General features: G+C 40.0%; 2 protein-coding genes across 2 annotated transcripts in view; one reads left to right on the top strand and one right to left on the bottom strand.

The window, feature by feature from the left end:
- The window catches only part of RYR3 (ryanodine receptor 3), a 280,012-nt gene extending 278,171 nt beyond the window's left edge, over positions 1–1,841 (top strand). Inside the window, exon 105 of the mRNA XM_081207175.1 lies at positions 900–1,841. Within this exon, the coding sequence (XP_081063301.1) occupies positions 900–995 (96 nt within the window). The 3' untranslated portion in view covers positions 996–1,841. The remainder of the gene's footprint in view (positions 1–899) is intronic.
- Positions 1,842–1,898: 57 nt separating this feature from the next.
- The window catches only part of AVEN (apoptosis and caspase activation inhibitor), a 104,517-nt gene continuing 83,267 nt past the window's right edge, over positions 1,899–23,148 (bottom strand). Inside the window, exons 3-6 of the mRNA XM_081209709.1 lie at positions 14,403–14,473; positions 10,712–10,807; positions 4,305–4,653; positions 1,899–2,371 (exon numbers count right to left, since the gene is read on the bottom strand). Of these exons, the coding sequence (XP_081065835.1) occupies positions 2,253–2,371; positions 4,305–4,653; positions 10,712–10,807; positions 14,403–14,473 (635 nt within the window). The 3' untranslated portion in view covers positions 1,899–2,252. The remainder of the gene's footprint in view (positions 2,372–4,304; positions 4,654–10,711; positions 10,808–14,402; positions 14,474–23,148) is intronic.

Raw genomic sequence — 23,148 nt, forward strand, 5'->3', positions numbered from 1 at the left:
GCCCCCCATAAAATATTTGAGGGGGCTGGGCCATTCAAATGGTGTGGGTGTGCACCATCATGTGATTATGCTGGGCGGGGCTTACTCCCCTCCCAATATTTTATTCAAGTTGGCACCCTGATTACACCATTCATTACTACCCCTAACAGTGAACTTGAGTTATGTCTATTACTAAAGCAGAAAATCAGGCTGTCCTGATATCTATGCGGTTGGAGGACTTAGATACGCAGAAAAATATCTGCTTGTAAATTTAAAAAAGATGGACCAGTCACTGAACAATCCTGGGAGGGAGATTAGAATTGGGGTCCTGTAGTAGGGACATAGAAACTATTTCCCTGGGGCTTCCCCCGAGATACTGATTTTGATTGGCTGTGGGGGTGTGTGTCCAAACCTCAAGTTTCAAATATTGAAGGGTTTGGACTTGCTTAAAAGCAAATTTGTGGGATTCTCATTTTCAGCTAACTCAATGATTTACTCCATAATTAATATCTTTGAAATCTTGCCCAAATAATTTTACATGTTTAAATATGCACACATGCTCTGTTAATACAAATCCTATGAGCAAAACCCCTTGATATTGATTTAGCCCTTACCTCAGAAAAGCTTTTAAAGACTGCTCTGTCAAATGAGCATTTGACACACTTTTCAAACATTGCAACCCATACATGAAAGTTATAGGACTTATGCAGCATTCAAGTGAATGTGTGTGCTACAAAATAAATGACACTCAACTGGACTAAGCTGACATACACCAATAAATTAAACAGGATTTAACAGATGCTATAATATAACTAACAAAGATGCGAATTAAACTGATGTTGACTTATATATGTGGTTTCAGTGAGACAGACATTCTCTGCTGTGAATCTTTTGAAAAAAGATCTTTCTCATACTTTCAGGAGTCCTATGTATGGAAAATGTACCAAGAAAGATGCTGGGATTTTTTCCCAGCTGGAGACTGCTTCCGTAAACAGTATGAAGATCAACTTGGATAAAATATCAACCAAGAAACAACTTGCACTCAAACTTACAAGATTTAGACAAAAATCAAAGTCTTACCATTTCATTAATATAAGTATTATGTATGTTTAATCTTTCGATACAACAAAACTAATTTAATTTTACAAAGATCCAGCTGGGCTTTTTGCACCTGGCAGAACCAGGCCTTATATTGTCTGGATTTCAGCTTTCTTACTGGAGAAGTACAAAGAAATATAATTAAACTTTCAAAATACAGTATTCTAGTTCACAAGTTATTATTTGTTATTAACCCAACTCCTTAAGTAATAAAAATAGTTTAGTTGAAAGGGCTACAGCATTGTTTGTTACATGCACAACATCTGCAACCTAAGAACTTGAATGTCAGATGACAAGGCCTCAATTACTGGCTCATATTAGGATCCTAACGATATTTCAAGCAGCTTTATTTCCGACTCCCCCATGCCACTTCCTTGTGAGAAGATCCAGAAAGAAAGTTTCGAATCCTTCAGTGCTTAAAACTTTCAAATATTTTACTGTCTATAAAGTGCCTTAAATATTTGCAAACTTAGCTATGCAAAAGTTTTTTTTTATGTGGCATTTTAGATTGACATTTTTGTTAACTGGTTGTGTTGCTTCCCTGTCTTACTGTATGAAAAACTTGAAGGTGAGTCATATATTTGTTCCAATATCAGCGTATTAGATGCAGATGGTAAAAAATATACTGTCTCACGATCTTACACAATTAAATTTTAGGTCAAATAAAAATGCTTTATGGTCAACTAAGTAGTTAAGTTGCTATGTTTTTGCACATTTACTTTGAATAAAACGTGCCCACTGCAATAAAGAATTTACAAAACCAATCTTAATTTTTGTCACTTTTTTATGAACTAAAGTCACACCACAACTGCAACATACAGTTTGCATTCACCACCACTGTTTATTTTGCGGCTTTAAGCGAGAAGCTCTTCTCCAACAGAAGCTGAAATTCTCCTGCTGTTATCTGAATTATTTTAAACCATCTGTGCAACATTTTTAATTTACAAGCATTTCAAGAGAATGTCATTATATTTCTTCAGGCAGTGTAATACAGAGAATTCTCTGCAAGGTGTCCAGCATATTTGACACTAAGAAACAACAAAAGTTGGACATGTAGCATAATTAAAAATCAAGGTGAAGTTGCTACTTAATTAAATACTTGTAAGCAATTATTCTATACCAGCTACTGTCATGTCAATTTTTCAGTTTACTTGCGTGCCAAACAAAATGTAGCCTTAGGAGATCATGCTGTCTAACCAGTCTTCAAGGTCCTCCTCGGAAATATTTTTGGACGTTGCTTCCTGCTGTTGAGATGCTGAGCAAATTTGTTCAGTTCCATCCAGTTCTAAAAGGTCTGAAGAAATAAAAACAGAACAAAATTTAACTAATTTGTCTGGGGATGGCTAGGCAGGCAAATGCTGACAAGCTCCAATAGCAGCAAACCTGAGAGCCAGTTAGGAAGCTGACTCCATCATCCAGCTTCTAAAGGAAGACAGGCTGGGTGATTTAAAAGCCCCCTGCAAGTCAGGATTTCCAGAAGACAGGAGAAGAAGAAAGGGAATAGCTGAAAAAGGGGGCTCCATCTAACAATATGCTGTACCTCCCAAATTCCTGAGATAATGGGAAATGTTAGGAGGCACTAGTCTTGTAAAACATGTATTTTCCAGGCTCTGTATGCACTGGGAAGAAAATTTACCACAAAAGTACTGCTTGAGTTTTAAGGTGACTATGTTTCCTTACTGCCTTCACAATTATAAAATATTCCTTCTTTATCTCCTCCTCCAAAAGAATAAAATAAAATTGAGGGACTGACCTATGGGTACAGGACTGATACCTCGATGAAAATGACACAGAAAATAGATTGGGACGTGAATTAAGGTTTTTAAAATAACAGAACTATTTAATATACAAACACAGTTAAATCAGCTTTCCCCTTGATGTGTGGAGCGTTTCCTAACCAAAGAGCAAACCTTTATTAATTCACAACTAAAGTGTTAGTTTATTTACACTGTTGTTTCATTCTTACAAACAGGATTTGCATCGATTTGTAATGCTGGTTATGTTTTGCACAGTTTGTCTTTAAATGTTCCTGTAAAGTTTCATTTTTTATGGGAAACAGCACAGCCATGACCCTTTGAGAGGTTAAATATGAAAAAATAACATGCATTTTGCCTCTTCTGTCTAAGTGCTGCTTCACTCTGCCATGGTCACCATCACAAAAGCAAGATATCAAGCAAAAAAGAAAAGAAAAAGCCCACTCTTGATGGGTTGAACCATGGTTTGTCTGGTAGTTACTGGGCAAATTAGAGGAGTGAAACTGAATGCCTGTGTTTGGAAGGGAAAACACAAATAGTCATATCTGAGAAACAATCTAATTGTTTTTACACAGAAAAGCCTTCCTTAACTCACTGTATCAATTCAGTTTACAAATAAATCCTAATACAAGCATATCAGCACTGCAGTTAATCCCTAAAGAGAAAAACGGTATTTACATTTAATAAAAATATCCAATTTAAATGTTTAAAATCCAAATTTTATTTTAAAACATTCATTTTGTTTATGCCCCATAATATAGCTCTCAGCTCAGAAAAAAAAGACAGACGTAGAAAGATTACCTTGCTTACCTCTAGGAGTGTGCTGCCCCTTCACACAGGCCCACAGTCATCTTCTGCCACAGTGCTTACTATTGCTTTCTAAGCTGTTTATTATATTTATACCCCACTTTTCAGTTACTATCAAAACCCAAAGCAGCTTACAATTAAAATGCACACAAAAGCTAAAGCTGTTAAATGTGAAGCCACAGAATCTTTAGGTTCAAGTACTTCCCTCCTGGAGGGTGAAAAAGGAGGACTTTGGCCATGCCCCATGTCACCTTTGTGTTTGTGGAAACTCGACTACAATTGCCTTTCAACTGCTACCTGAGAGCTGCTAGGGCAGACCACTCTTCCAACTCATCTTTGATCTCTGAAGTCTCTGAATGAGTGCTAAGCTGGACTGTCCAAGGTCACTAATGCATCTATCACCCAGAAGACAGACAGTCCAATTTCCAGTGGTGTCATATGCCTGCCTATTTCTATGGAGGGTTGTCAGATATGGAGGCTGCCAAACAATATAAAACCACTCACACATCTCAAATGGTGGCAAGGGATGAAGATCTCTTCCTGCCCGGCAGTTCCTGCACCCTCAGTAGGCCTTGTCATATAGCTGAATGAGCTCATAGCTGACTGTAAACTAGAGCACAACTGCAGTTTAGAGAAACAAAATAAACAATTGGGGAAAATGCTTACCATTTACTTCATGAGGCATTTTCAAATCATCCCCAGATAATCTATCATGGGATATTGTTTCCAGTTCAAAGTTTTCAGGATGAATAGGGGCATCCAACTTCAGGAGTTGATCAAGGTCGTCATCCAAGTGATCCTCTTGGTGTGTAACTGATGAGCTTTTCTGGAGGGCTTCTGAAGACGAGCCAAATCCATCTTTATTTGGCAGCGGCAGGTGGCCAACAGAGTCTGCAGAAGGATATGAGTTTGATGCAACTCTATTTTGCCCCATGGTCTGCTGTAATGGAGCACTTTTCTTGGGGACTTCACTGCTTTTCAATTTAATTTGGGGGAGTATGGCAGGTGTTGCATCCTAGGACCAGAAGGGAAAAGAAGTTGTGCAATGGCTAATGTTCTTTAAAAAAACACCCTGATCCCTCCACTGTATGCCAATTTTATTTCTGAACACAATTCAATGTGCTGGTAGAACCTTATACAACTAAAGGCCACCCTTTCCCATGCAACCTACCTGGACCCTGCAGCTGGACCCTCCACCAAAAGATGTTCAGAGGGTAGCAGTAGGAGACCACACTTTTATAGTGGCAGCTCCCAGATTATGGAATTCTCTCTCTCCAGGGAAGCTTGCCTGTCATTGACTCTGACATCTTTCTGATACCAAGCAAAAATGTTTTAATTTTCATGGGTATTTGGACAGTACTTATGGTCTGGCTTTTACTAGCTATTTCTAGTGTTCATTCTACTGTTGGCTGAGGGTTGATATTCTTGTTTTTGATTATTTCAGATGGATACGTTCAGTACGTTTGTATTGTTTTATGAGTATTTTACTATATAATTTTGCATTTTACTTTTATTGTAAACCACATTGGGACTCCTTTTAGTTGTGTGAAGTGATAAATAAATTTCATAAACTTCAACTAATAAATTTAAATAAACGCCCATTGTCTATGAGATTTGTATGCTACCCCATGAAGTACTCTGGGCAACTAAGAATATATAAGTATAAAACAATTAAAATGTAAAATAAAGCATACCTTCAAAAGCAACATAAATATGACAAGAAAACTAAACGCATCTGTCAGGGCTGCCACTCAGTCCCAGCTCACATAGGACCACGTTAGCCAGCGTTCAGGTTAAAAGAGTCTTTATTGGATTACAGGTTCCATTTCCAAACTGCAATGTGCAGCCCTACTTCTTCTAGGTCAGACCGGCGAAGACCCGTCTGAGTCTCCGCCTCTAGCACACCAGCTTAATACCCTAGCCTTGCTCCACCTCCTGCGCCTTTCCTTCCGTCTCTGGGTCCTTCTGCCCCCCGGGGTCTCTTCTTTCCTACTCTCTTCTGACGCGGACCCCCCTGACCCTTCCGCCTCCTTGCGGCGGGCTTTGGGACCTGGCTCACTCTCTGGGCTGCTTACTGCGCCAGCTTCCGCTACATTTGAACTTGGCGCGCGCGCCCAACTCTCAACTTTCCTCTTGATCGTTTCGTCGCTCCCCGAGGTGGGCGTGACTACTCCTGACTCATGCCCTCCCTCCTTCTGAAAGCCTCCGGAACCCGATATCTGGTCCCCTTTCTCCCCGCTGCTCCCGGCTGGGTACGTGGGTCCCGATCTCCAACTGCTGCTCTCTGATCCCTCTCTGGACCCTTCTTCCTGGGGTGTCCCCCTGCTTTCCCCCCTTGCTCTGACCGCTGGCGCTCCCTTCTGGGAATCCTCGGACTCACTGGATAGGCTCGGCGATCTCGGTTCGTCATCCCCACTCATCTTTCCTTCGTATTCCTCCCCCTCGCTCTCTGTCTCCTCCCTTCTCTGCGTCTCTGCTCCTGAACCCCTGACAGCATCACATTCCAAAATATAAAACGGAGACAACCAGACTAAGCATTAGGTGAACAGATTTGTGTTCTTGACATCAAAAAGACCACAAGGGTTTTGCTAGGTGAATGCTTTTTAGCAAGTACCACTACTGAAAAGGCCTTCAACCTGGTGGTTAGCCACTTTACTTCATTTCACAGGGGCATTCAAAACAGGGCCTCCAAGAAGAACTTAAGTCTGGGTGGGAGGTGGTGGGTCTTTCAGGGAACCTGCTCCCAAGCCATTTAGGCCTTAAAAGGTTAGGATTGTAAACTGAGCCTGGAAACTGACTGAAAGTTGGCAGAGAGAGGCGTAATGTGGTCAAACCATCTAGTCCCAGCTAATAATTTTGTAAATCCTGTTCTGGATCAACTGCAGTTTCTGGGCCTTTATGAAAGGCACCTTCAGTATTCTAGCAGTTACCAAAGCATGGGTAATCGTGGTTCAGCTGCCACCATCCAGGTAAGGTCACCCGCAAGCATATCAGTTGAAGTTGACAACAACAATGTATTAAATTTATATACTACCCTTCATCCGAACAGCACAGGGTGCTTTACAACATACAAGGTGTTTTTAAGAAGGTTCCTCTCATTTGGCCTAATGATATTATTTTTATTTTATTTTTTGAATTGTATATTTCTCATTTTATGTCTACGAGGCTTTTTAGGCAATGCCTGCCTTTTCTTCTTATAATGTAAGATATACCTGCCTTTTCTTCTTATAATGTAAGATTTAAAAAACAGAGCATACTTTAAGTCTGGCAAGGTGAATCAGTGGAATCGACAGGCTGTGAAGCCTTTTTTTCAGTGAAGGGCTCAAAGTGCAAAACAAGTTTTGTCTTATGCTTAATAATGACAATGAAATGAGAAGCATTCACCCAGCTAAACAATAGACAACATTACTTAATTATTGCCAAGATATTATAATAAATAAATAAATAAATAAATAAATAAATAAATAAATAAATAAATAAATAAATAATTTTATTTATACCCTGCCATCCCCAGCCAAGGTTGGGCTCAGGGCGGCTAACAACCAATAATAAAAACAAGTTGATTAAAATACAATTTAAAAGATTAAGATACAACATCAAAACAATTAGGGAGCAATCTCTTCATAGGAGGAGAAAGGAAAAAGAAAGAGGGGGAGGGAATCTTCTAATGAGTTGCCAGGAGGAGCAGGGTCCCTCAAGGCCAGACGGAATCTATCAGGATCCATCAGTCTTCGCGGGCGAGCCCAAATAGGCTCACCACCCAAGCAGGGGAGGAGCGGGAAGTCAATCTTGGCTTTCAGAGCGTAGTGATCAGACCATGGCACTTCCACAGGTGGGAGCATGATCACATCTATGCCAGCACCAAAGATCAAATCCAGCGTGTGGCCTGCTTGATGAGTTGGGCCCATAACAAACTGGGAGAGCCCCAGTGTTGCCATGGAAGTCACTAGGTCCAGAGCCTGTGAGGAGGGGGCAGCATCAGCATGGATGTTAAAGTCTCCCAAAACCAATAGGTTTGGGAACTCCAAGGCCCAGCCTGCTGCCACCTCCAAGTTCTCCTGGGTGCCCCACACGAGACCAACACATTCAATGCTGGAGATCACCAGTGGTGGCAGAGCCCTGAAATAGCAATCCTCCCGGATTAACAACGCTACTCCTCCCTACGCGACCCACAGTCCACGATTGATGGAGGACAGAGAAACCTGGAGGTGTTATCTCATGTAGGGAGATTACTTCACCTCCCTGTACCCAGGTCTCTGTCACGCAAGCCAGGTCAATCCCCTGCGAGACAAAAAGTCATGAATGGTGACGGTTTTATTGCCTATGGACCTGGCATTGCACACCACCAATGACGGAGGTGGGTAATCCCTGCTCGCCCTACCCTTGTCCCTTGGGACGGGGTATAGATTGGAAGGGGTCCGAGCATCACTGCATCTCAAAACCCTTCGCCGATAGTGATATTTAGCCCCACCGCCATTCTTCCCTAGTCCTTAATAGTGGGAATCCCAGACCCCATACTAGCCTCCCCAAAGAGAGGTAAGATCTCCTCACTTAACAAGTCATCTCTGGGGCAGGACTCTTGGATCAGAATGGATTGGGAAAGAGGTGAAAGTTTGATAGGGTAATCATCCCTAGAAGATAAAACCCAACCAACCACACCCTGAGCAAAAAAGATGTTCAGTTCCTCTGCCAATGAGGCATCAGTCTTAGCTATGTTCCTTGTATTGCCCTTGTAGTTGGTTAGATGCTGCAGTCGTTGCCACACTTGTTTCATGATGTTATCGGCTAAATAATTTTCCACCTTAAGCTTATACTGTTGTTTTGCTGCCTTAATGCCTTTTTTGAGATTTATTCTCACCTCTCTGTATATGTCTATATTCCCTGTCTTAAAGGCAGAATCCCGGATTTTCAGGAGTGTTCTTACTTCAGCAGTCATCCATGGTTTACAGTTCCCATAGAGTCTAATGCATCTCTGCAATGTCACATTATCGATGCACACTTTAATATAGGAGAGTATAGCATCTGTGTATCTATGCAGATCTTGATATTCAAACACGCTCCAATCAGTGCTCTCAAAACAATCCTGGAGCTGACTAAGAGCACCCTCTGGCCAAATTCTGTTTTTATAACTGACTGAATTCTTCTCCTGAGAGGGATGTACTTCGGACATAGAAAAACTGAAGAATCGTCGGATGAGCCTAAGTGGGGGAAGGGGATTGCCCTGTATGCCTGTTTCAAATTGGAATACGCGAGATCTAGAATATTCTGTCCTCTAGTGGGAAATTTCACAAACTGATCAAACTTAGGAAAAACCATCTTTAGGCAGGCTTGATTTAAGTCCCCTGCCACAACAAGGGCGCCCTCTGGGTGGATTTGCTGCTGCTTGGAGATGACATCATATAGCTTAGAAAGTGCCGCACTGACATTAGGATCAGATGGGATATAAACAGATATCATAATTATGACAATTACTTCTCTAGGCAAATAAAATGGCCGACATGTAACTGCCATCAATTCTAGATCTGGGGAGCAATATGTGTAAGCTACTTTGCTGTTAACGCACCAACCATTGTGTATGTAAATACAGACTCCTCCGCCCCTAGCTTTACCAGAATCACTGTTTCTATCAGAGCGATAAATTATTCGATTTATCAGCTCAACTGCCGCATCCGGTACTGCTGAATGTAGCCAAGTTTCTGTAATAATTACCACACAGCTCTCACAAAGAAGCTTGTTTGCTGCAATCAGCAACTGTAATTCGTCAATTTTGTGGACGAGAGATCTGGTGTTGGTCAGGAAGATGCTTGGCAGTGCTGGTCTGGTGGGTCATTTTTGAAGCCGGGTTACAGACCAGCTCTGCAACCACGTTTTTGCTTTCGCTCTTTTCTCTTTCGCTTCTTTCGGCACCTCCCCCTCCCGTCAACAATCCATAGAGATCCTGGAGGTCTTACTATGCAGTTTGGTATACAGTGGGACCTTTGAAACTCTCTAGTTATCTCTATTTTTCTTGTGAGCCCGATGTTTACCAGTTTTGTGCGTGAGTAGGTGAGGTACTGGGAGCTCGGAGCCGCAGGGTATGAACGCGCCGACATCTTGGAACTCAGATAACCAGCTTAGGTCTTAACCCAGGGTGGCATATTCAGTTGTATAGCAAAAAGTAAAAGGAAGAAGATGTAAAGCTTCGCCACTTGCAGTTCATTGATCTGCTGCAAGGGAATCTGTTACTTCATTACTGGACAAAACGTCCCATAATGGTGTATTAATACACCAGCCGTAGCACCACTGTAGGACAAGAATGACACCCCCAGTTTTGCCATTTTTATTTTAAGAATGCATTTTCTTTGCAAAATAGTTGCGAGTTTCTCTGCTACGTTCACTGAATGACTTTGAGTTAGATCAAGAAGTGAGCAATGTCAGCGTCTGAGTCACTTTAAGCAGTCCCAAAGGAGAGCAAAACTGTTTTTAGAAGTTATGCAGCTTTGCCTTTCTAGTGCAGATTGATTTTTCTAGCTTTTGATAAACTGTAATCTTAGCTAACAGCCATGCTTGACTCACAAGTCTCACTGGCTCTGTTCCCTCTACCTGAATATTTTTATTTTTGCCAGCAGAATATGCTTTGTTGTCTTGTTGCTACCTAGAGCTCTAAACCCTGGGCAAAAACAACCGCTTTAAATACATTCCTGATTGGCAGCTTCCATGCTGAACTAGGTATCTGCACAAGGAATTCTATACTTATCAGTAGAAATTACAATAATCATACATTCCATTTTCTGTTTTCTGAAAAATGCTGTTTAGGAAAAAGGCGGTGAAAAATCTGGAACAACAAAATTAGAACAAGCAACTCTTTGGGGATGTTGGTCTTGACCGAGATGCACTTGGCATGTGGAAAACACTTTGCTTAGAAGGAGCAATGAAGCATAAGAAGTGCTGATGGCTTATTCCTCCATCTAATAGTCTTCCTTTTCAGATTCAAGGCAATATGTGCATATTATAACACATGACAAATTACATTAAAAGTACATAAGGCTACTTAAAGCGCGGCTCAAGATATTTATGAGCAGCTTTTGTGTTACCTGTACCAGCTCCTTAGCCACATTCAGTTTGAGATGCAGAGGCAGCTCTTCAAGTGCCTGGACCAAAGACTGGCAGTCAACATACAACCCAGACAACTGAAAAAAACAGTAGAACATGAGATTAAATGGGCATTAATGATGGTCTCCCAAATACCTTACACACAAAAACAGGTCCATCTGTCATCTTTTTCCACCACTGAAATGAACTGGGTAGCACAAGAACTACATATACAGATGGAAGCATTAACAATGAAACCATCTATATGGAAGAACCAGGGCTGGCCTTTATTAACCATTTTGAAGGATCAATTACTATTCTTAAAATGTTCTGAAACAGGAATTAAGGGGGATATTCAACTAAATAATTGGGCAAGCAGAATGGCACTTAATCTGTTCTGGGGTTCTCCCAAACCTCCAAAGATTTGGGGATGGCGTGGGGTGTGTAAGGTAGGGGTGGAGTGGTGCAAGTTGAATACTGTCCTAAGGGTTTCAATGCTGCAGCTCCACTGGTGCAACAGACCTCTGAGCATACAAAGGACCTCTCTCTGCTGTCTTCCCTGCTCCCATGCACATCTTCATAATCATCTCTGGAGGGTGGGGGACCCCCCCCCCCCGGAGCAGATTTTCAAGCATACAGGAGAGGAGAGGAAACGGATGTCCTGTGGCATAAGCAGAACTCTGCTTGTGTAGCTTTGGTTACAACCTTAAACAATTAACTTAATTAAACAAATGAGTTTATGGGAATTAAACAAGCTGCCACAGAAGGCAAGGCAAACTGATGGATGAGAGCTTTTCTTTCATTTAGAAGAAATCCCTGAGCCATGTCAGCATCCATGATGATGTTTCTCTAATGAACTACCTTCTGTAAGGCTTTATACAGTTCTATGTCTGCAGGTGAAAAGTTTAAATGAAATGCTAACCAGGTCTACCCAGAAGCAGGTCCTACTGAATTCAAAGAAGCTTATTCATAGATACGTTAGGTCAGGACTTCAGGATTACTTGCTGCCATCAGCACTAATTAGATGTTTGAGAAATATAGTGCAGAGATATTTAGCTTACTTCAAACATATTCTAAATTGAGAGATTAGCTTCTGAAAGGAATAAATTAGAATGCCTACTTCTCATTCAAACAACATGTCAAAAGTCTGTGACAAAAGGTGTTTGATTGATATGCAGATGTATATGATAAGCATAAAATATTAATCATTTGACTCAAACTGGGTTGAAGTTCATTCATGACTTGATTGATTAATTTTGAAAATATCTAAGACACAAAGACTTCAAAACAGACTTTATGAAAATGCAGTAAATGATGAAAGTATAGGGAATTCTCAGAAGAGGTGCTGCAGACAAATCCTTCAATATCCTAAGTGAAAATTATTTTTCAAAATAAAGCTGGAATTAGATATTATGACAGATGTGAGACTGACTTTGAAAATCACAACCAAACATTATTTCCCTCCAGTAAAGTCTAGGGGTACAAAACATGTGATGTCACTCTACTGCATCACTGGGTGCCATGGGATGGGGGAGCAGGGACAACAATGTTGTGTCATACATTTTGTATCACTAAGCATCGCCAGGGAGAAAAAGAAAACAAAGCACGTTCAATCTCTTTTGAGGAGCAGTTCTACATCTACCGTAATTCCAGCCTAGGCTGTGGCTTAATACAACAGAAATAGTGTAGATAGCAGAGAGCAAGCCTGAACATTCACTGGACTAGTTTACTACCAGCTTGCAAGAGAACAAAGTCTGTGAGTGACAAGCTGAAGGAGGAAAGAATACGTTTACTTTCCCTGCCATCAGACTATAATCCACTCACTTCACATGCTACAATACACTCCACTTGTCTCCAAGTAAAGCATTAAAAATCTCTTACTGTAGTAACCCCCTATCCCTGGTAATAGTACAACTTGTTGAAGGCAGTAGATGTCTCTTCCTCTTCCTACAGATTTGTAGGAACTGAATTTCTTTCATTATCAAGTATAGGCAGGGCATTTTCGAAAATGCTTATTCAACCCCATTTGTGCTCAACTTTCAAGTTCTGTTCTGTGTCTCGCCACCCGCCACCCAGCCTGAATATTCCTCTCTTCATACACTCTTCCCCCCTTTTAATCTTAAATGTCATTCACAGACTGGCCAAATCTCACTTTCCTTTGGTGATCCATGTTAGCACACTGAGCTCTTTTTTGTATGCACTGCTAAGCCAAACCATAATTTAGCATGAAGGAGCAAACATGCAGGGGCCTAGAGAGACCGTGGCTGAGTTAAATCATATTTTGGCTTAGCACATTGTCTGAACCCAGGCAAATCACAAGCTGTAAACAACAGGACAAATCTCAGTTACACTTAAATCATAATGCTGCATAGTAGGATTATAGAGGTGAAAGAAAGGAATTTAAGAGATCATCTGGACTCCTTGCTCAATACAGGATGTAATTACAGCATTGTCAGCCATTGGCTGCCCCCACCCACCACTAAAATACCTACAGCAAAGGACAGTTCGCCATTTTTTGAGGCTGTCAAATAGCTCTTACTGTTAGGAAGTTTCCCTTAATGTTTTGCACAAATCTGCTTCCTTGCAACATTTTCCCTCTGTTAGTTCTAGTCCTGCCCTCTACAGCAACAGAAAGCAAGTTTTATGTCTTATAATGATCAACTAGACCAGCTAGAGTATGCAAAGGGAGAAGCCCAATGGAGCTAATATCTCTGAAGACCTCATGGTGTCATCCTGCTTCCCATCCATCAAAATAATGGGGATTATCTGGCCCAGTCACTTGGGAAGAAAAGGGACACCAAAATAGTTGTTTGGGGTTCATCCCCCTGTGATTCCCTCAAATCCATTCTCTTAGGAGTGCTGCTGAATCTTTATACACCCAGAAGGCCAAAATCTCCTTTTATTACTTTATTATGAGAAAGCTGCAGCCCTTCATATGTTATCAAGGCCTAATGCCTAATATTCAGGTCTTTGAAGATGGACTATTGCAATGTGCTCCACATAGGTGACAACCTTGTGACTACCCAGCTGACACAGATCACAAGAGACCGCCTTCTGAAATCATATTATGCATGTTCTCCAGTAAACTAGAGTTCCATATGCATTTCAGAGAACTGTAAGTCCTAAATACCCTCTGCATGTTTCCCATTCCATCATGGTTGAGATTATACAAAGCCCTCTCTTCCCATCTTGTGCACAGTCAAACTGCAACAGATCGCAGAGAGGCACTAGCATTGGGGCTGCCTTACACGTTCACCAAGATATTTTCTAGAACAGGAAGATTTATCTAGGTTGACATGAGAAGATTAAGCATGTGTGGCTAATTCTACTCTGTTTTGCCTAATAGCTTTCTACAGGGTCTTTTATTCTCCAAGTTTTAATAAAATCTGGCATTTATATAGACCATTTCCAATGTTCAAGGCACTTTACATTTATTACCTCCCTAATCCTCAAAGTAAGCCAGCAATATAATCTCTGAATTGGAAAAGGTGGGTGGGGTGGCTGAGGCAATATTGGGAGAGAACAGAGTTTGTACGGAGGTGAGGTTTGAATCAGGCACTTCCTGACTTTGCTCACAAGCTTAACCACAATGCTACACCAGCTTTACTGGCTGTGCATAAATTTTTCTGCCCTGCAGAAATTGAAATAAAATGCACACTGCAATCTTTTCAAGAACAGGTTGTTCTCCATTACCTGTTTCGGACAAAGGTTTTCTGCAATCCACTCCTTTTCTTCAGCAAATCTGAACTGGGTAAAGGAATCCCCTAGAAATAAAGTGGCACATGTGTCAATAAATTTGCCAAATAAACAGCAAAACCTATTAAAGTTCCATGAATGAAAAATCAAGAATTCTCATATTTTAACAGTATATCAATATAGAAAGCTCAAGCAAGCCAACACCCTAGAACAATAACAAAGCCCCAAACAATCACACAAATATCCTTTGTTATTGCTAAAACAATGCAGGAGCTACATGGCAATTATAAATGTTGTGGTGGGGAGAATACAAGGAGTGCCTGGGAATAAGGACTAGTCAGAGGTAATAAGATTCAGACTCACAATCTTCTGTTTTGCCTCAGGTTCCCTCCCAGCCCCATCCCTCCATATCCTGTGTGTGTCTGTGCACATCTATGTGCAAGACAACCCTATTGAACAGAAATGCGCTAAATACAACCTATTGTAACTGGCACTCAATTCCCACAATCACTTAAGACACATGCTCGTTTTTCCAAAGGCACCACACAGAGTGAATGTTAAAACCATTTTCCATTAAGGCTACAATATTGTAATACAATATGATAGGTTTTGCATTTAAAAACAGCACTTCAGTTCAGTTTGTATGAAATAAGAGGTGACAGGACTGTTAAAACTAGAATCTGATTTTACTTCAACATTTTATTTCTTTCAGCATTTTACATACTGCATTACACCTTCATCTTCCAAAATGTGTTTAGCTGCCGAGTATGAGCAGACTCAGAAGGTCTATGAAAGTCAATGGCCAACTTTTGTAAATAGAAACATTACCTGCAAGCCACTAAAATACTCTTCAAGTGGCTGGTGGAAGAGTTAGGATCACAGTATGTTAAATTACAAAAATGCTATTGTAGTTCAGTCAAGCCTGTGTCTGAATTGGCCAACCTATCACCATTTCTAAGCAGCATGCTGGAATTGTTCAGTTTCGGTTTCAGTTTCTGTTAATTGGTTCTCGTGGGAAACTTGCAGATTCTAGCTTCACCAATTAACTCAAGCTGGAGTCAATTTACTCTTGGCAGAAAGCCCAGGTCTGCTTGACCTAGAAACTACTCACTCTGATTGGTTAACGAGCAGCACTCAACTCTGTTATCTAGGGATTGCTAGCACAGTTTGATGTGTGGTGTGTTAGGAGTTAGAAGTGCTGTGTATGGTTATGAGAGAGAGAAAGAGAGGGTTCATTTTGCTTTTATTTGTATGCAGAAACTCTGCTGGTTTTATTTTTCCTTTTAATAAATCCTGTAAATAGTTATTCTGAGTCTAGCTGACTAGTCATTACTGCCGCAACTAGCTTCTTCGCTGTGCAGGAAAACTCTGCTACGTTTGGGCTAAAGCCAATAGGGCTATGCCTGACACTCCAAAGTTCCATGAGGAATAGCCCTGACTTCTTCAGTGTTTTGTCTCGCTGTCTTGTCTGGTGGAAAAACACATACACACACAGAGAAACATAGGTAGTGGTTGGTGCGGTCCTGGATTTTTGAGAAACCCCAAAACATTGTGGGTTTTTTAATGGATAGTGTAATTTGTGAGTTAGGGCCTTTCATGCCAATAACTGTTTCTGTCTGCCATCTTAGTTCAAAATGGTACCTGGTGTCCAAACAGTGACAAAGCCCATCACCGCCCCTCAGGAATCCTTGTGCTGGGTTTGGTAATAATACCTCAAGAGGCAACCAAACCTATGCAAAAATAACAGGTGCAGTCGCACCAAAGTCACATTTTGATCCACCATATTGATTCAAAATGGCACCTGGCACCCAAGTGCTGACATAGACACACACCCCCACCTCAGAAGCCCTTGTGCTGAGTTTGGCAAGGATATCTCAAGCGGCGTCCGAACCTAGAGAGAAAAAACTGACAGACTTTCCAAAATATATAGTGTATATATAAAAGTATTATATTGCATAATTGAGAACTTCTCTACTTACTAGAGAAATATATTTGCCTCCGAACTACTGACAGTTTGTTCCTTTAGCCAGTTAGGCACAATGAGACTGAAATGAACAGAGTAAATTATGCCAGACCCTATGATAAAGCCTTCTAAATAAAGAAATATTAGTGTCCTCAAACCACTTGATCCACAATGATACCAGTAAAGTCGGTGGGGAATTATTCTAAGCAGGCAGTAGAAAAAACCACAGAGCAAGTTTCTCAAATAAAATAAAAAATAACTACAATTCACAGAAGCACATTTAATGCAAATTAGGTTAATGAGAATGTTAGTCCAACCAATTATCTTTTTAAAATTATCTTAGTCTGAAAAGAATGTCCTTTTACATCATGAATACTAATAAACCATCAGGCAATGCCTGAGAATGCTTCCAAATTTAAAAACTGACAGATAATAATTCCAAGCAAAAGTAACTGGAACTGAAAACAAAATGGTTTAAATGCACTTCAATTAAATGTTTGTAAACACAACGTTTTCCTTTGCTCTCTGAAGTAAAATGCAATAGCTGTTGAAAACGCAAGGCTAATATAACAGGGAAAGAGAAGCTACGTTTCCCAAAACCACAAGAGATGCATTTCACTCCAACTATCGAACTGAATATATATTTTCAAAAGTGGCTTGTCTGGCCATTTGTCTACTTGTCCTTTATAGTTTCGGGTGCTGCTTGAGATACCGTCACCAATCTTGGCACGAGGGCTCCCCAGGTGGGCAGCAGACTTGGTTGCCATTTGGACACAGGTGTCCTTTTGAATTGACATGGTAGACCAAAATATCACTTTGGCATGACTCTGTCCATTTTTGTACATAGTTTCAGCCACTTCGCAAGGTATTGGTGCCAAACTGCGTAAGGGTTTCCGAGGTAGAGGCGGCAGACTTCTTCATTCTTTGCATGCCAGGTGCCATTTTGAAACAAGGTAACGGACCAAAACATCATTTTGGCATGTCTTCACAGACTTTTTGGAAAAGATTCAGTCACCTCTTGCAATATCGCCAAACTCAGAATTGTTGTTGTTGTTGTTGTTTAGTCATGTCCGACTCTTTGTGACCCCATGGACCAGAGCACGCCAGGCACTCCTGTCTCCCACTGCCTCCCGCAGTTTGGTCAAACTCATGCTGGAGTTCCCAAACTGGGGATCTTCATTTATGATTGAATACCAGGCACCATTGTGAATCAAGATGGAGGACCAAAATGTGACTTTAGTGTCATTTTCCCAATTATTTGGCATGTTGGGTCCAAGTTCACAAATTACACTCTCTATTAAAAAACAAACCCCAATAATTTTTTTATTCTAAAAATCCCAAGCATTGCTAGGCGCTCCCCACTACTAGTAACATTAATAATGTCTATCCCCTCTCACTCTTGCTTCTAGGAACACAGGGGTTCCTAGCAACCTAGCAAGCATGGAGCAACCAGATTTCCCTGTTTTATCCCGACAACAACTCTGTGAAGCAGGTTTGCCTGAGTGTGTGAGCAGCTGGCCAAATGTAACTTGAGTTTCACGGCTGGATTTAAGTCCAGGTCTCTTTTTCCAAACTCTCTAACCAACTCAGTATTCAACAAGTTGCTTTGTATTGCTTATTTGTTAATGTTACCATGCCATTCCCCAGTGCAACATGTGTGCTAGAGCAATGTTATTTTCATTAATGATACAAAGCTATTAAGATATATATTCACATACAGTTGGTTAGAGGTCAAATAATACAGCAGGATAGAATTTAAACAGTCACTTGCAGGAGCTGAAGCAATAGTGAAAATTGGACTGTTCAACAGCTGTTAAGAGGAAGAAAGGGAAGCTACTGCAGTAAGCGTTCGAGAGAGACCTCCCAAGTGTTGTTCAAGATGGGAATACAGACTGAAATATATCTTGTCAAGAGAAAGTGGTACTTGCCCAGGAAACTTCATTCCACTCAATTCAGAAAAATCATCAGATGTGGGAGTAACTAGTGGCACACAGTGGACAGCCTGGTGTTTATGAATTATGAAAACTAGTGGAGATTTTCCAGCTGTGTTTTGCCCCACGTGCTCTTTAGACTTTCCTTTAAGAGAGAAAGAGCTTTTTAAAAAGGCTAGCTGCAGCACATGGGAGGGTGAGAGGGTTGTTCAGATCTCAGCTGGGATTAATGTTTTAAGATCCCTTAACACGGCTGCTAGTCACACAATGAATCTAAAATAATTTGACCCTAGGAGTAAATGGGTTTCCTTTATAGGTTCGCCAAGTCTCTCAGCCAAAACAAAAATCAAATGAAAAAACACGAGACTCAGCTGTGCTCTAGTAAGTTGCGCAAGCATCAAGCAGGCAGTTGCCTCTACTTTTCCCTTGCTAGTTAACAGTATCACAAAAAAGACAATATTTACATATATAATCTTGATTAAATGACTCACGTTTTATACCTCTTAGATATGTAGTGAATGTGTTTATCATCCATACTATACAGAACAAAACAAACATCTTTGAAAATTCTCCCCCTCAAACCACCTGGCATGCAATATTCATAAGACATAGATGATCATCCAGATGGCAAGACAGTTTTTCAATATAACATTTGTTGTCCTTATTGTTTCTGGGAGGGAAATACACAGGAATTTAAGTATGTAGACACAGATTTCCCAAGTGGGTAGATTTTAAATGTTAGCTACATTTTTACTTATCTGTCACAAAAATTACTAAGAGAGATGATTTTGTCTCCCCCTGTACACAGTGAGATTAGGAGGTCTCAAATTGGTTTGCTCACTCTCACCACCATGATGATTGGGAGCTTGCTAGTTTTACTTATTTTATTGTTTCATTCTGGTATGATATAATTTAAGAGCTGATATGGAAATCATTTTGGACTGAAGAGCGAAATTTGAAATGTGTGTATGACAGATAAACATCCCATAGGATTTGGAAAAGTTATCCAGGTTAAAAGGTTGCAACACCCTTTTCGTTTTCACACTCAATTACATTTATGATGTTTCAAACAGCTAATGCTGGGGGGAAATGCTTCTCTCTCTTTGAAGGCACTTTGGAGCTCCTCATAGATATATAAACGAGCCCTGAATACCTTTGTTTCATACTGTTTTTTTCTTAATAATCTAATTGTTCTGTCTTTTAACTGTTGCTATTTTGAAACTCTTTATGCTTATCTGCTTGTTTTATTATTTATACTGTTTTTCTGCTGGCATGGTTTTACTGCTGCTATTATTTTTTTTATAGATTTTTGTGTTTTATAGATTGTGGTTTTATGGCTTGTAACTATGTTATGAATGAATTTTATGTTTTTAATATGTTGTGAGCCCCTAAAAGAATGGCTTAGGAATATTGAAATAAATGTTAAATAAAATGCATGTCTATCCAGAAGTTAAGTCCCACTAAGTTCAATGGAGTTTGCCCCTAGATAAACAGACACATAATTGCAGCTTCAAATACTATCAGTTAATTTCTTATACACAGAATCACAGTGTACGGCAAGCAGGTCAACATTTTTCTGTGTTATAACATTTTTCTTTGCCAGTTCCTAGTAGTTCAGGCAGCCATTCTTGCCAGTGCCTCTTACTTCAAGGGTTTAAAATACACACACAACTTGCACGTCAGAGTTCAATGTAACTCATATAATTTTCAGTAACTTTCCCCTAATTTTCACTGTGTATATTTGACAAGGAAGAGCATGCACACGAGATCTCAAATTGTAGGAGCAAGTAATTTAAACAATGAGACCCTTGGATTCTTGAATCCAATTTAAACTAGCAGTTCTGAAGCAGATATGAACTCTAGAAGGAAACAGCGCAGTCAAACACCACTCAACTCAAAGAAAATGAGCAGCAGAAACATGACTTTAAAACACACAAGGGACCTAGTAAGACCAAGTTCATAACAAGCTGTGCTTTATTTGTGCTGCCTGGTAATGCCATAGTCCTAATTTTAAGGGAAATGATTTCTATGTTTACACTGATTCCCCCCGCCCCCATCACTCTAAGTTTCAAGAAGCAAATGTGACTTCACATGGGAATTTATTACGTTAAAGGGTGACCTATGAGGCTAGTTGCTCTCCACCAATTTCAGTCACATCTCAACTCTTTTCTTATTGATGGCATCAGCAGCGCTTGCAGACCTATATATAAATTCTTTATGAATAATTAACAGAGGTGCAGCCTAAAATATCTGAGCAGTTTGATGTTGTGCATCTGATGTTTCACATTTCTGCTTCAATGCCCTGCATTTACAAGCCATGCCACTAAAGCAAACATATTGCGCTCCACCAGGCTGTAAATCTCAAGCTTAGAACACTATCAAATAGAGAAAACACAAGGAATAAGAATGTATTTTTAAAACCCTTATTCCTTTGATTAATGAAACAAGTGTGTTAAAAACAGAAAAATGAAAATCTTCTAAGCTTTGGACATTTGTCGAATCATCATATGAGTTTGGAACTTTATCTGCACAATATTTTTTTTTATGCCTGGAGAATACACATGAGAAATTTATCATTGCCTCCAGTGTTTTTTTGAGCCAATTTCCTTGGCAACTGAGAAGTAACCCTAGATCCCATGTCCTTGCATGGTTCTTAGTTAAGAATGAACCTTTACATTTGCCCTAAAAGGCACAGAAAATCCTTCGCTTTAGACCATGTTTTCCCAAGTTCAAGGGTTACAAAATCCTATGCTGTCTCTGATTTTCAGATACATTTTATTACACTTGTCAAATGTTACCTACTTCAAGCTTTGTAAGTGAAGCTTGTACAGCATTAATGGTTAACAATTTAATGCCACTTCCACATTTAAAGCACATTTCTACAAATTTAACAGACATGGCTCCCCCTGGGAAGAAACTGCATTTTACCACCCACGGAGCTACAATTCCCAGTAGCTACAGTTCCTAGGATTGCTTTGAAGAAGCCAGGACTGTTAAATGCTATAAAAATGCTTTGGGTGTATGATGTGGATATGACACAAAATGAAAGTTTGCTAATTTTGCAGATATTATTGCAAGGGTGTCAAGAGGGTCATAAAAATCTTTCGAGGAAGTTCTGTTTGCAAACTGGCTACCATATTCTTCAGCAAATATTGTCTAGCAAGGAACTTAATCCCTTTAAAAACAACAAAACTGACTTAATTGTACCCAGAATTTTTGACCACCACTAAATAATCCTCTCTGTTAATTAGCTTTGGTATATTTAGTGCCACTTGTGCCATCTAGTTACATAGCCTCCAGCTTATACCATCGCTGCTCCACCACCTGCTGTTTTATTTTAAATGCTTGTTTCAATGGATTTCTCAGCAAAAAGGTCCAAATGAAGTTATATCTGAGACTTTTTAGGCAGTATGACAGCTTAAAAATTAAATTTGAATCCAAATCAAATACTTCTATGTTAATAAAATATATAACTAACTTACGGAATTCACTGCCATAAGATGTGGTGAAGGCCCCTGTCTTAGATACCTTTAGGATATTAGTCAAGTTCATGGAGATCTTGGACACTGAGAACCAGCACCGAGGGCCTTCTGGCAGTTCCCTCATTGCGAAAAGTGAGGTTACAGGGAACCAGGCAGAGGGCCTTCTCGGCAGTGGCGCCCTCCCATCAGATGTGAAGGAAATAAACAATTATCTGACTTATGGAATACATCTAAAGGCAGACCTGTTTAGGGATGTTTTTAATATTTAATGCTGTATTTGTTTAATATTTAATGCTGTATTGTTTTAACACTCGATTGGGAGCTTACTGGCCTTATACTCTGCTTCTGGGGATTTCCAGAAGTACATGGTTGACCACAGTTGAAAACAGGATACTTGACTAGATGAGCCTTTAGTCTGATTTAGCAGAGGGGTCATTCCACACCAAATCACCTGACCGTGTTCTCACGATTCAGATTTTCTTCACACACAAAAATTATGTGTAGATACCTTTGAGATAACCTCAAATTATTTTTAAGAGATTTTTTGGTCCAAAATTGGGTGCCGGAGAATGTTTTTAAAATTCCGATTTTTGCGCAATTTAGGCTAATGCAATTTCTGCATCAGTTTGGAAAAAACCCTCCTGTTTCGCTTATTTTTCAACCAATTGGGCTTATTTTGGTATCAAAATAAAGGTATTTGTGGTCTTTTTCAAAATAAAGTACAAAAATGTTATTAAGTGCCACACAAAAGGGTCACCGACCAAAGTGAATTTTTGTCATTTTATTCCCGGTAGGTTCGATAAGCCATAGCATACAAACCACAACACATGTATCATACTTCTTTTGTAGAATGGGCTAACCATGTACTTGTTATGTTTTAAAAATAAGGAGGGTGTTTTTTGTGGTTATAAAATAAATTGATTTTGAAGTAAACTTTTTACAATTTTTTTTTGTACAGGTTTAAGGTCTCTTTGAGCCTGAAATAACTCAAACATTCATGAGAATAGTTAAAATTATACCCTCTTATGTTACAATGTCATCTGAAGTTATTTTTGCATTATTTCACTGTTAACTTACCTTTGTAGTCAAAGGTTACATCATACCTTTTGCCAATTTCTGCACCTGTTTGTGGACTTTATTGTCTATGCCATATGTTCTCCCTGATACAGTTGATTATGAAGGAACTGGAATGCCTCTGGCATATAGGGCACCCACCAGGAGTCATTCATGGTTGGCCAAGAATATGTTGGTGAAGGACCAGGTGGATGCATGAACTGAACTTTAGTATCCCTTTCCTCTACACAACGGTCTAGTATCTTCCCAATGCACCACTTTCTGTCATACATAACTGCATAAAACCTTTCTGG

This window comes from Podarcis bocagei (genome assembly GCF_964188305.1).
Source record: "Podarcis bocagei genome assembly, chromosome: 1".
In the NCBI taxonomy this organism is placed as follows: domain Eukaryota; kingdom Metazoa; phylum Chordata; class Lepidosauria; order Squamata; family Lacertidae; genus Podarcis; species Podarcis bocagei.